The sequence below is a fragment of the Sminthopsis crassicaudata genome, chromosome 6 (assembly GCF_048593235.1).
Source record: "Sminthopsis crassicaudata isolate SCR6 chromosome 6, ASM4859323v1, whole genome shotgun sequence".
NCBI lineage: Eukaryota > Metazoa > Chordata > Mammalia > Dasyuromorphia > Dasyuridae > Sminthopsis > Sminthopsis crassicaudata.
The window spans coordinates 200,438,968-200,453,920 of NC_133622.1; the positions used below are offsets into that span (position 1 = coordinate 200,438,968).

A 14,953-nucleotide genomic window follows, 5' to 3' on the forward strand; every position below is an offset into this window, starting at 1 on the left:
CACCCCCCTAAAAAAAAGCACACACCAGGTTACCCAGGACTAGGCGAGGGACAAGGTAGAACTTCCCCAGCCCCCGGGGGCTTCTCCCTAGGGGGCTCTCCCCGTTCGGCGCGCTGCCCACGCCGGGATCCCTCCCTAAATCCTCCCGCCGTGACAACCACGTGCTGCGCCCACAGCGCTCCGGGGGAGGGCAACGCAGGGAGTGCTGGGATGTGTGGTCTGAGTAGGTCGGCCCATGCGCAGCAGCCGGGAGAGCCTGGCGGGAGAACTGCCCGTCGGGACTTGTAGTCCCGCTTCTCTCTAAACCTCGCCCACCCTGGGACAAGGCTCCACCTCCTAGACTTTGCTATAGAGCACGTCATTTCCGATCTCGGGGGAGATCGCGTCATTTCCGTCGAGTTGAACGATTTCCTGCCCTCCTCTCGGCCGTCCTCTCTCTTTCGCTGCCTGATCGTCGCCATCATGGGTCGCATGCACGCTCCCGGGTGAGTGGCGGGGACCCGACCGGGCTAGCCGGGGCGCGTGGGGCCCGGGGCGCGGGGAGCGAGGCGGAGCCTGCGGGGCGCCGGTGGGCGGTTGGAGCCCGTTTTCACGCCTCCCGTTTTTCTCCTCAGGAAGGGCCTGTCCCAGTCTGCTCTGCCGTACCGGCGCAGCGTGCCCACGGTGAGGGGCCGGGCCGGGGGCGGGGGGAGAGGAGGGAGGGGGAGGCCGGTACCGGACGGGGGGGGGGGGGAGAGAAGGGAGGGGGAGCACGGTACCAGACGGGGGAGAGGGGAGGACGAAGCTGCGGGATGCCGGGAGGAGGCGTCTCGGCCCGCTCCCCCTGAGTCTCTTCCCTCCGCTGCGCGCAGTGGCTGAAGCTCACTTCAGACGACGTGAAGGAGCAGATCTACAAGCTGGCCAAGAAGGGCCTGACGCCTTCCCAGATCGGTGAGTGCAGGCGCCGGGGCTGGGGCGGAAGCCGCCGGCCGCGGGCAGAGTCCCGGGGGGAGGAGGGGTCCGGGATGACGGTAACGGCGATCATTAAGCTTTCATTCAATTCTGCGGGCCTACTGCGTGCGGCAGCGATCTCCCCCGATCCTGGAGCACTAGAGCCAGCTTCCGTCCCCGGTTACCGAGGGGGGAAAGCTCGGGTAGGGTCTCCCGCACAGCCAGTGTGGGGGCTGGGTCCCGTGTGCCCAGCGGCGAAAGCAGGGGCTCTCCTGAGGAGAGCCACGGTGAAGTTCAGGCTTTCTTCCGCTCTTCTCGGTCAAGAGAGAGTAAGGAAAATCAGTAACGTGGGAGGTGGTTAGTTAGCAGGAAAAGGCAGAAGGGTCCGATTTCGTTTTCAGCCGGGGATGGAGGGCTAACGCACGGCAGCTTGCCTGGACGGCACGCCTTTAAAAAGCCCTAACTTCCCTGCACTTCGGCCGTCCCCCCTTAGTCTGTAGACTGAGCAGAGCATGAAGTAGGCCTGACGTTATGTGGTTGCTCTGCTTTCCTCTCAATTTCGTTAGTTCTGCACGTTGATATTCGGCTTTCAAACATGGAAAGCATTTGAACTCAGGATCCTGTGCAGGTATGGGCTGTAAACAGCACTGGAGAAGCAGAGCAATAGTGAACGCGGGCCCTTGGTCACTGTATCACGCTGCCTCTGATCTTAGTCCATAGAGACACGTGTGTGTTGTGTGTTCTTTGGGTCTTAGGACTGGCACCGGGGGAGCTGTTTTTGTCACAGCGTGAATTTTGCAGTTAAGAAAACAAAAATCCCCCAAATTTAATACCAAGTGGCAGCCATCCCTATGCTTTGGACTCTTCAAATCCACCCAAACCTACAACTGTTCTGAATTACCATTAACTGGGGGTCGTTCCGTTTCCAGGTGTGATCCTGAGGGATTCTCATGGTGTGGCACAAGTACGCTTTGTGACCGGCAACAAAATTTTGAGAATTCTCAAGTCCAAGGGACTCGCCCCTGACCTTCCTGAAGATCTGTACCACTTGATCAAGAAAGCCGTTGCTGTCCGAAAGCATCTTGAGAGAAACAGAAAGGTAAAACGGCCTGGGTCAGCATCCTCTCGGATAAGATGTCATTTATTTGACTGATGGATTTTTAGTGAATTGAAATAGAGCTACCTTGAAATGTTTTGGGAAAAGGAATCAACTTCATCCAATTATATGCTTAATTTGCATGAAGTGACTTAATCACATTAAGTACATTGAAGGAATATACATGTGTGATTTTTAAATTGTCTAATCATTTCTGTTAGAACCTTCCTTAGATATTGAATTGTTCCCCTGGAGGGGAAATCTCAAATATTAGTTATTTGGGCCATACCCTGATTGTCCCTCAACATTTGTGCCTTAACATTTAAAAAAACCCAACCTATTGATGTAGAAAGCGCATGGTGGCATGTGCTATAGATATCTGCTGCGGGGGAAAGACTGTTGTCTCATTAATCTCTTGTAGCATTTATTCCTTCATTATCTTGTATATTCTTTTGAGAGGTTTTCTCAAACTTTTATTTTTAGGATAAGGATTCCAAATTCCGCCTGATTCTGAATGAGAGCCGTATTCACCGGTTGGCTCGGTACTACAAGACCAAGAGAGTGCTCCCACCCAATTGGAAATAGTGAGTGTTGACCATTATTGTCTGTGGATGTTTTTACATGTTTGGGATATTTGAAACACTGTTGTCCCCCAAATGCCTTAGAACCCTGCCTGTTGGGTGGGCCCCACGGGGTTAATTCTTAGTTCAGTACTTAAAATGTTATTAACACCTTTTTTGGTTTTTTTTCTTCCTTGCAGTGAATCATCCACAGCCTCTGCTCTGGTTGCATAAATATTGATTTATGTACTAAAATAATAAAATCCAATATCTAACTGAATCTTTGTTTTGCTTTTCCTTTTATGGTAATAGTTATTAGAGCTGTCTGAAATAACCTCTTACTGGGAACCTGCTTTTAAGGATCACTATAAACATTGGCTTCAGCCTACTGACTAGTCACTTCATTTCACCATTTTATAGAGAAAGGGATTGAGGTCCAGTAATTGGTTTCTCATTCCTGTCACCAAACCTGTATCCATACTTTTCCAACACTATCCTGGATACTCTAAAATGTGAATTATTATTTTCTTGCGTCCTCTGGTTGCTTGACCTCCCTCCTGTTTATTATTCATATAAACTTGCCATTTCCCTTGTTTCAAAAACTCAGGAAAACTGCTGCCTAGTGCTTAAAATGTTCCATTAAAGTGAATTTCATGTCATGCTTATTCCTAGCTACCATACCTTAAGTGATTATTCATTTACACTTTAATATAGTTGCAAATTGACAATGACTTTTAGTGTAATTGCTCTGTGTGAAAATGTATTCTATCTTCAGGTCTCGTTACTTGTAAAGGAGTTAAGCTCTCTTAGAATCCCTGTTTGATGTCTTTTCATCCCTTGACTATTGTCCATATTTCTCAGTAAATTTTTGGAAGGATTTAGTAAGCACAACTGAATTTTTTATTTACAAGATATATGCATGGGTAATTTTTCAGCATTGAGAATTGCTACAAAACCTGTTCCAAATTTTCCCTCCCACTCCTCTCCTAGATGGCAGATTAACCAATACATGTTAAAGTGTGTTAAGTACAATATATGTCCATATAGTTATTTTGCTTCACAAGAAGAATTGGACTTTGAAACAGTGTACAATTAACCTGTGAAGGAAATTAAAAATGCAAGTGGACAAAAAGAGGGATTGGAAATTCTATGGAGTGCTTCACATTCATTTCCCAGAGTTCTTTCATATTTGGTTCTATTCATTATTGAGCAAGTGTAACTGATTTAATTCATCTCATTATTGAAGAGGGCCCCGTCCATCAGAATTGATCATCATATAGTATTGTTGAAGTATAGAGTGATCTGGTTCTGCTCATTTCACTCACGCCACAACTGAATTCTTAAACAAAAGCTCTTTCATAATGCCAGCTCTGTTAAGTACCCACTGGATATTATATTGCTGTTTAGGATGTCAGTCATCTAGAGATGAATTAACCTGATCATTTCTGCTGAAATCTTTGAGAACTGGCTTCCCTTTCAACTCCTGTTTGCTGCTTGCTTATTTGTGACTTTGGGTGGGCAAATCCCATCATCTCTCTGGGCTGAGTTCCTTTTCGGCAGCTTGGATAACCACAAAGGCACCAGCCCTCTTCATGGTGGTCCATGAATTTGCAGGTCATGCCTTTGACCTCTTGTTTTGTGCTTAACAGCAGTGGTTTCATTCGCTTTGTCCTGTCCTGTAGTTCCTACCTTTGGATCTTTGGGACAAGCTTGTAGTATTCAGCCAGTTAGCATATACTATATAACTACTGTGGTAAAATCACATCAAATAGTAATTTTTTGTTGAAGATTTTTATGGTCTTGGTCCTAACCTGGTGGCATAATGAATGTAAAGGAAAGCTAGAGTAGAAATAAAAGGGGGAAGAGTTTTGGAGATTTCATCCTTTTGGTGGATGAAGAAATAAGGCCTGAAGGCACATCATGTTTATATGGCATAGAATTGAGATCTCTTAGAAGGGGCTACTTAAGGGAAATTCTCTTGAAGGTGATACTGGATCTGACCTCCCAACATTTTTGGGAAGGGAAAACATTTAGTGTTGAGGACAGGGCTAATTCAAAGGCAAAAAGGTAGGGAACTTTATCTGTTTCATAATGTTCAGTAACATGCAGCCATACGACTAGAAATAATAGAATTTATTTGACATTTTACAAATATTAACTCATTTTATTCCCATAATGCCCCTGGGAAATGGGTACTATTAATATCCTCATTTGAGAAATGGGAAAACAGCTAAAGTGACTTGTTCAAGAGTTACATTACTAGACTGAAATTAAGTTTTGAATCTAGCTCCAGGATTCAGTCTACTGTATTACCTAGCTACTTCAGAATTGGGGTTAAAATGGAATTGATAAGGTAGCTAGATGGTGCAGTGGATAGAGCACCAGCCCTGAAGTCAGGAGGACCTGAGTTCAAATTTGACCTCAGATATGCAACACTTTCTAGCTGTGTGACTCTGGGCAAATCACTTAACCCCAATTGCCAAGAAAACAATGGAATTACACAATTTGGTTAGCAATTTTTGAACTGATGGCAATCTACTTTTTTTTTTTTCTCCTTGTTGCCACAAAAAGTGCTGTTATAAATATTTTGATGTATACAGGGCCTTTTTGTCATTTTTCAGATTTATATTTACTAGTGGCATTTGTGGATCAAAGAATCTATTTGTATAATTCTAAATTGCAGCCACATACTTACATAGCATTCTTTGTGGGAGGCTTATCCTGAGATGAATTCTGAAAGTATCTCCAGTAGAATGTTGGGGTTGGTATAGCTAGAAATAACTATAAGATATTTCCTAAATGCAAGTCAACTCTTTCCACAAGTCAGTGTCTCACTTAACCCATGAAGGCATTTACTGTTTTTCAAATGTATGTAGATGTCACTAGGATGTAGATGAAGTGTGTTTGTCATATCAAAAAGAGATCCTGTCCCTACTCCTCCCCCCCAAAATTGTGAATTACTGTTCTAAAGTGGAAGAGCTATGGTTGGTGTCTTAAAGAATACCCACAATAAGCACAATCATATCTTCAGTTAAGTGGCTTTCAATATTCAAAATCTTCATGCACTTTTCCATTTGAAGGGAATGGATTAAACTGGAAGGACATTTCATCATGAACTAAGCTTTGTGATTTTGCGTTTAAATGCTATTGCTATAACATTTATGGCAAGTTTTTTTAAAAGCCCATGATGTTATCATGTATATACAGCTACATGTAGATTTCCACTATGAATCCTGTCTAACACTGACAGCTGACACGTAGAGCAATGGGATCCTGGGCCCAATTCCACTCCTCCCTGTCTAAAGGAGGTTATAGGTCATATGGCTGGCTCCCACATTACTTCTTATCACTCCTCGGATTCCAAATTGAGTGTTCATTGAGTGTTCGTGGTTATTTACTCCTGGGCATGAAAGTGCTTATTGCTTAGGGATACTAGATGGGGCTGCTTGGGGGAAAGGTTATTTTTGAGGGGGAAAGGAATATGGAAAGCCCTAGTCCCGGACCCCTAAACCTATCTGTCAGGAGGACTGCCGAAGCATGTAGCCTAGTCTCATTTTACAAATGTAGAAGTAAAGGCAGAGAGCAAGAGTTAAAAACTTCCATGAGATCAAACATGGATCGCGCGCAGAGCCGGACTCGGACCCAAGTCTTGTAAGTGCCCAGGCTGGTGCCTGGTGTGGGCTGGGTGAGTAGAACCTCTAATCTTGAACCCTGGAATTAAAAGGCCCCCTCCCTCCCAAAACATAAACAAAAGGGGCTCAATGAGATGGATGAGAGGCACTGCTGGGCCCAAAGGACTTAACTTAGTCCCCATCCCTGACCATCTGAGCAAGAAGAGAAAGCTGAGCTTCCAGCCCAGAGCCCTCGGCGCAGGAAGAGGCCCCCAAAAGGCCCACAGGCACCACTGCCAAAGACCCAGAAAAGAAAGTTCTCACACCAAAATCCTCAGTGTTCGAAATCAATAGAATTTTAATGGGTGGAAACCTCAGGAAAGAAGTTCTGCTGCAGCATCCCAAGGACCAGGGGGCTTCTGAGGGACCTGCCCTAAACCCCACAAGTGGTGTCTCCTCCATTAGGGCAGAGACTATTCACCTTTCTACGTATCCCAACGTGTAGCATAGTGTTTTACAAATTCAAGACCGCGCTAAGTCTCTGAAGAGAAGCTGTGGCCCGCCTCAGAGCTGGTGGTGGAGCCAGAAGGCAGCAAGGTCAAGTCCTGCCTTGGACACACACAGTGCTGACAAAATTGCTTCTCAGAGACCCAGAGGAGGTATCCACTTGAGTCCGAGGTGGTTCCCCCCAAGATCAAGGCTCTAGTCCCATCGCTAATTTTTTTTTTTTTAATTAATAGTTTTTATTTACCAGATATATGCATGGGTAATTTGGCAGCATTGACAATTGCCAAACATTTTGTTCTAATTTTTCCCCTCCTTTCCCCCCCGCCCCCCCATGGCAGGTAGACCAATACACGTTCAATATGTTAAAGTATAAATTAAATACAAGATATGTATACATGTCCAAACAGTTGTTTTGCTGTACAAAAAGAATCGGACTTTGAAATAGCGTACAATTAGCCTGTGAAGGAAATCAGAAATGCAGGAGGACAAAAACCATCGCTGACTTTTAGGGACAGGAGACACAAAGACTAAAGTGAACTAGTGCCTTCCCTCAGGGAGCTTACACTCTAGTAGAAGTGGAGCATATGTGGGATTTACACAGCCCTATGATTCTATTATTTGACAGACAATGAGGTATCCTGACATGTCCCTTCCTCTTCTCCCAAGGGTCTCCCAAGTCCTGATCCCAGTTCCCATTGTGTGGGTCTCAAATAAAGCTATTTACTCTGAGGCAAGTTGAGTGTCTGTGTCCTCATCAGTGAATGCCCTTCCTAATATTCTCTTCCTAAAGTTTTTGTTCATACCCAGCCGTTAACCATATTCCCAGCTGCTGTTCCTCTGACTTGATTTCTCTTTGCTGTCCCCGGACCTTCTCACTTGCTTTCTTACAGCCTGACACGGTTGCTCTCCATCCGTCCATCTGGACATTCAGAGCCCTTGAAACAGCCAAGAGCTGTTGGCTGGTCCGGAGAAACGTGTCCTTCCCCGTGTTTAAGGAATCAGATGTCTACAGAAAGGGCTTGGAGGCCGGAAGGGTTGGGTTCTGATCCCCCCCCCCCCCTGCTTAGCTGGGTGACCTTAGGCAAGTCACAACCTCTGTAAAATGAGAACCACCCCTATTCTCTGGGTTGTAAGGATCTGATGAAAGCCTCTGTCGTACAGTGATACATAATCAGTAGCTAATAGAATGCAAGCTCCTCCAGGGAGCCCCAACTTGGGCCCCTTTTTGTATCCTCAGAGCTTAGCCCAGAGCCTTATTGATTGAGTTGATTGATTGATAATTTGGATGATTGCATAAGTGCAATTCCCAGTATAGCCACTAGATAGCGCTCCTTGGCAGCGCCAGCAACCTCTGCTTTGGGAAACTCCGGAGTGAGGAAATACCTTCCCAGTGCAGGTCCCCATCATCCCAGCAATTTCTAGTCTTAAGAGACTTTCCCTTGATGAGTGATTCTCAAACTTTCTGGTCTCAGGACCCCTTTATGTTCCTAAAAAAAAGAACTTTTGATATATGGGTTCTCTTATCTTGACAGCTACCATGTTAGAAATTAAGACATCCACGATTATAATTATATACTATAACAATAATCTTATTTTATATTGTTATGGTTATTACACAATATATTGTATCATTGTAATATATTGTATTATTGTATATAGGTATATATATTGATATTATAATAAATTTGTTTTGCCCTCCTAGAGACTGGACTGCACTCTAAGGAACACTGGCCTGGATTGCAGAGAGATCCAATGATTTGCCCAACATCGCTCAATGATATATCAAAGGTGGGACTTTGTGGCTTCGAGGTCCGCTCACTTTCTGCTATATCACGATGCCCCATATGACCAAAAATCACTAATATGCCTTTGATTCCCCTGTATACATCTTGTTTTCACACCATTGTTTGTGTGTCATTTCATCCATTAGAATGTGAGCTTCTTGAGGGCAGGGACTGTTTTTACCTTTCTTTGTATCTCTAGCACTTAGCACATTGCTTAGAACATAGTAGCTGCTTATTAAATGCTTAAGGACTCAACCATACATGGTTGATATATGTGAGAATCAGGTAAGTGATGCAAATAGAAATCCAGATAAGCTTGGGACTTTTCAAATACTTCCTCTATTAATTTTGTATCTCCAGAAAAAACAATTTTTTTCTTTTTTGCCTTAATATTTTAATTTTTTTCCAATTACATGCAAAGACAGTTTTCAAAGTTTATTTTTGTAAGATTATGAGTTCCAGATTTTTTCCTTCTCCCTCACTTACTTCCCCCTCTCCCCAAGTCCACAAGCAGTTTGATGTATGTTATACATGTACAATTATTTTAAACATATTTCCATATTAGTGGTGTTTTTAAAAAATTATAATGAAAGGGAAAAACTAAGAAAAAAATAAAAATAGTATGCTTTGATTCACATTCAGGCTTGATAGTTCTTTGGATGTGGATGGCATTTTCCATCCAAGTCTATTGGAACTGTCTTGGATCCCTGTATTACTGAGAAGAGGTAAGTCTGTTATAGTTGATCGACACCCAATCTTGCTGTTTTACTGTGTACAACATTCTCCTGGTTCTGCTCACTTCACTCAGCATCAGTTCCCATAAGTCTCTCCAGGAAAAAAAAACAAACAGTATTTTTCTAATTGAACATAGAGTTTTCTTTGAAGATGCATCAAATCTTCATTTTCCTAGGTACCTGGTTAGTGCTTTTTCAGGTATGTCTATCTATACTCATCTATATCTAATATATCTCTGATTAACAGTCTTGTCTCCATGGAAATTAATATCATATCTTAAAATATTGGAGATCATTGAGTTATACAGGAGAAGAAAGGGAATGAGTTGTCCATGACCATTCTACAAGAGCCCAGAGAACAAGCCTGCATTATGACTTCAAGCCTTGTACTTTTTCTATGATACCAAGCTGGCAGGTTAATGATGATATTGAGATGAGTAATAATAAGTTGTATTGGAACTGAAGCATTATGACAGAAAAAAAAAACAGATTATAATCATTCAGATATAACCTCTCACAAACAACATTATAAGTATTAAACATATCAGCAGATACCACCATTCCAAGCATTCATCTTCAAAGTTCATGGAATTAAATATCCCAGATCTCCTTGATGTGGGAGTTCTCTCTAGTGATGTAGACCAAAGCTTTCTCCCCATCCCCAAGCTTGGTTGTCTCAAGAGACTTGTCCATATCTTCCTGAAAGTTTCTCCCAATATCCAAAGCATAATAGTGGGTCACTTTGTCTGTCTATCTTCCATCCACAAAACATGGCATGAAAAGCTTCCAAAATAGTTAGAGAGGGGGTGGAAAAGCAACTAAGAATCTGTGGGAATAGAAGGAAATATTTAACACTTTATTATCCTGTCTGCCACTAGCGTACCGATGATACATTACCTGAGTCTTCAGATGAGCTCATAATCCACTACTCTTATTCCATTACAAAACTTTATCCCTTGAATAGATTATAAAAGAAGAATATTCTTTATCTCCACCAAAAACGATGAGCATAAGACAAGAATAAGAGCAACTCGCTTTTCTGTAGCACTTAACAGTTTGAAAATGATGAAATTGGGATTGTGGTCCCAGAGGGACAGTATATCATGGGGGACAGTGGGATGTCACCCAGGAAAGCTCATGGTTGGCTCTTCCAAGAAGAAAGCAGCTAGCAGGTCTTTGGAGATAACCAGCATGGGCTGCATTCCTCCCCGGCTAGATCCACAGCAGGGCCTAGAGTTAGAAATGACAATAATAGCCAGCATTTACACAGTGCTTGAAACTTTTCAAAACACTTGACCAGCTTCAATAACTCTGGGAGGGAAGTGCTATTATTATCCCCATTTGACAGATGAATAAATTAAGGCAGCCAGGTTAAATGGCTTGCCCAGAGTCACACAGCTTGTGTGCGTTCTGACTTGAATTCAGGTCTTCAGGAATGATTCAGAGCCCACTGTCCCACCTGGCTTCCCGTTTCTTATTTGCAATGCAAAATATTGAGTTCATCTACCTAGCTGGAGCATTATTGCCTAAGTTTCAACAGTATTTCCCACATTTGTTTCCCGAGGTGTCTGTCTAGCAGAACATTCTCTTGCATAGAGCAAGCTCAGTGGCCTTTTGGAAGTCTGCCTCTCCAGCGTGTTCTGCATATCTTTGGACCATGGGCTCATGGCAAAGCACAGGGCCCAAAGGGAACTTGCAGGTCATTTAGACACTGCTTCCATTTTACAGACTTATTAGCTGCAGGTCACTCAGCCTCAGTCTTCTCATCTGTAAAATGGGGATAATCAGGCTGGTTCTACATCCTTCATAGAGCTGTGGGACCAAAAGAGATGATAGAAGCAAATTACCTTGTAATCTTTAAAGAGCTATATAAATGTCAGTTAGCGATTCAATAATAATGAATTAAAGTGCCATATGAAGGCCAGTTATCATTAATTTAGTGATTCAGTGGATTAAGGCCAAGTCTTGCCACTGACTTATAATGGCTATGTAATTATCCGCAAGTCACTAAAAATTCTCAATCGACAAATCGAAGCCGTGTTCCATTCCCTGCTTCCCCCACTCCCAAATTAATATTTAGTAAGTGCATTGAATTCAGGTGCACTCAAGGAGCTAGAGCAAGGAAAAGAGAAGCACAGAGGACATGTTCAGCAAAGTGCCCCAAGAAAGGAGAAGGGAGTGATCACTGTCAATTGGAGGAATCCCAGGAGATTTCATGAGCTCATCTTGAAGAAAGATTTCAAGAGACTTAGCTTGATAGTGAAGGACTATGTCCTTGGCTTGGGACAGAGTATGAGCAACAGTGGGGAGGTAGGTTACAAGTGGATAAGATGAGGGATATGGAGAAATCTAAAATGGAGACTAATAAGGCAGGCAGTAGGAAATACAGCTAGAAGATAGCTTGGAGCCAGATTATGGGAGGCCTTGAATGCCAGAATGAGGAAGCATTGAAGTTCTTGGTGTACAAGTGCAGAAAGTTTGTGGAAATTATTACTATGAGCATACATTTAAAATATTTCTGTATTGCTAAATTATGATGGCAAAACCACTGACAGCTGCTGTCAATGAACAAAGAGTTTTTAAAATTATTTCTTGAGCCCTTGCACTACTGTAAAGGATATTTGGCTCTTTTATACAAACATCCTAATCTGTCCTTGATGACATATCAAACCCTTTCTCCTCATGGCCCCATTTCCTTCCCACAATAAGCTACCTATTTTTAACCATTTTCAGTGGGAAGCATTTATTCCGTTGCTCAGCATCCATTCATTCGCTCAGCCATTCAGATTTGTAATCTTTGAGTCATCCTTCACTCTTCACCCTCCCTTCCCTCTACCACTACCTCCATTGCCAAATTTTATTGACTTTACCTCCTCATCTCTTGCAACTGTTCCTTAAGAGGCCATAACCTTCTTCAGGCTCTCATCCATCGTTGTCACGGGGATGATTGCCACGTTCTCCTAATTGTTCTCTCTGCCTCAAGTCTGCACTTTCTCTAGTCCATCTAATCCACACAACGGCCAAAATGGTATTTTAAAAGCGTTATTAAAGTCTTTATTTCATGTTCATTGCTGAAAGTATCCCTTTTACCTCTCTAAGCCAGCTATCTTATATAATCAAAATTTTATGTCTAAAGCACAATTCTGGACCATATTACTTTCCTGATCAATAAACTCCCAGGCTCCCTGTTACTTCTAGGATGTTATACATTTCTTCTTGGAGCATTTAATCTCTTCACAACTTGGCAGCAGCCAACCTTTCCAGGCACAATTCAGTCCAGCCAAATTGGCTTTCTGCTCTTCCTTACACATGGCACTTCATTTCCATTTCTTCTTTAGCATGAACTGTCTCCTACACAGCCCCTAGTTTCCTTTCAATTTGAGGTCAAACACCACCTACTACCTTCCTTTATGAGGCATTTACTCTTTTTCTCCAGCTGCCATTCTTCTCTCCCCTCAAATTACCTTGTGTTTAGTTTGTATATTTATATGGATATATGTTGTGGAAGAATGTAAGGTCCTCAAGGCTTCTCCCCAGCAGCACAATGTCTGCCATAGAATATGTAATTAATAAATTCTTTTTAATTGATTGAATTAACACGGAGTACCTAGAAATATGACCAACACTGTATTTAGCATTGGGGAGAGGGGAGAAATAGGAGAGAGCTACAAAATGAGTAGCATATGGTCCCTGCCTTCAGGGAATGAAAATCTAATAAGAATACATCAGAGTTTCTTGAACTTTTTTCCACCTGTGACTCCTTTTTGCTTGAGAAATTTTTATGCAACCCAGGTTTAGGTATATTAAATAGGTTTACAAATCAAACATTTATTGATAGTAAATCATAAATTTGTTTTAAAACAATCCATTGGTCTACACATAATTTTGCCATTTATTAAATGTGAAGGCAATTTTGCATACTAATGAGATAGATGTGCTAGTTTATTTTTACATAAAGAATTAATTAAGTTGGTGGAATATTTGATACCTTTTACTATTGCCAAAGTTTTTCAACCCCCACATTCAGTTACTTGACGCCCAGTTTAAGAAGCTTTGAGATACTCTGTTAGAGGATCATATAGTAAGAACTGGAAGGGATCTTATAGGTCATGTCCAATTCCCTCCTTTTACAGAGAAAGAAACTGAGCCTAGAGAGATGGAGAGGATTACCCAAAGTCACTTAGATGACAAAAAGCCAAACTGAATTTTGAACTGAAATCCAATGCTCTACTCCCATAGATAGGCTCTGTAGATGGGGTCTATGATGGCTACAGTTTCAAAGGCTGCTTCTCTTGCAATATCCTACCCTGTTTTGATTATTTTTTTCCCCTATTGACTTTAAACTTGCTAACCCACTCTCTTGGGTTTTTTGGTCCAGAAGGCCTCAGCCTGGGACCTTAACCTCAGTAAATGAATGAACTGATACTGTGGGTTACAATGAAATACTACTATTGGACCAGTTGGACTGACATCAAAGAACTGTGGTCTGGCAGCAGCAAAGGCGTCCAGCTCTAAATTTATGATCCTATCCCAAGCAACAGATTAGGTTTCTAAAAGAAAGTCTTCATGTCTTTCCTCTAGGTGCCTGAGCTGGGCCATAGGAGCTCAGTGGCTACCTTTATGCAAATCAGAAGCGGGTGAACAGTTGATCTCTGGATCCCTCAGGGCAGGCTAGCCTCTAAACCAGAAAGTTCCTGCTTAATTTCCCTTTTCCTCCATGAGATGGGGACTTTTGATTAGGAGGCAGGACAGGGTCCTTTGCCTATGCTAGGTTCTCTAACACAACCACTCAGAATTTCAAGGGGACTTGAAAGAACATCTATTCCAACGTCTCCATTTTACAGGCAGGAAAACAAAAGCCCAAAGAAAGGAAATGACTTTCATAATCTAGCAGAGAAGGGAGCAGGACTACAGCCTGACTTTTCTTCTTCCTACATTGCTTCCCATCTTTCCTTTGTCCTGGGGAAGGGAGACACCATTGAGCATAAGATTGGAGGTTTAAGCCTCCTGTACATCCCCTCAATAGAAAAGGGTCAATAATTCTAGCAGGCTGTAAGAGATAAGATGGACCTCTAGTCCGAGGGTATTTAATCCAGCACCCACAGGTTGATGGGCAGATTTCTGGAGGCCAGTATACTTGTGTGGAGGAAAAATGACATCTTTATTTTCACTAAGCTCTAACTGAAATGTAGCATTTCCTTCAATTATGAATGTAGACAACATACTAGAATGGTGTTAGGAGAACCTGTGATTTTGTCATTAATAGAATTTACTAATATTTTCATATCATATCTCAGTTATTACAGGCACCTCAAAATAGTTTTTGTGTTCTTCACTGCATTGAAATGATTGTAGAAACTGGATCTGCTGCTCTTCAACTTCCTTCTCTTGGATTCAGGTTGTAGCCAGGGCTCTAAAGTCAGCAATATCCTGAATTCTGAAAAAAAGGCAATAGATACTTCCTCTGAATGTATCCTAAAAAGAGAGAGAAATATATGCGTATATTATATATATATGTATTATATATATACATATAGAGAGAGGTACTTTGAAGCATGCCATACTAGCTATGGGAAGTATTCAGCAGCTGCTCCAATGATGCAAAAAAATCTAAATTTGGAGTGGGAGATTTGAGTTCTGATCCCAGATCAGCAAGCATTTATTAAGCACCTAGTATGTAACATCACAGTTCTAGGTTCTGGGAATGCAAAGACAAAAGGATAGAAATGTC

At 42.4% G+C, this 14,953-nt stretch overlaps 1 protein-coding gene across 1 annotated transcript; it reads left to right on the forward strand.

Moving 5' to 3' along the window:
* The first annotated feature begins 214 nt into the window (after nucleotides 1-214).
* On the forward strand, nucleotides 215-2,866 carry RPS13 (ribosomal protein S13). The gene is made up of 6 exons (XM_074275554.1): nucleotides 215-485; nucleotides 615-663; nucleotides 852-930; nucleotides 1,860-2,029; nucleotides 2,510-2,610; nucleotides 2,787-2,866. The coding sequence occupies exons 1-6, from the start codon at nucleotides 463-465 to the stop codon at nucleotides 2,818-2,820; spliced, it is 456 nt and encodes a 151-aa protein (XP_074131655.1). The 5' UTR covers nucleotides 215-462; the 3' UTR covers nucleotides 2,821-2,866.
* The last annotated feature ends 12,087 nt before the right edge of the window (nucleotides 2,867-14,953 follow it).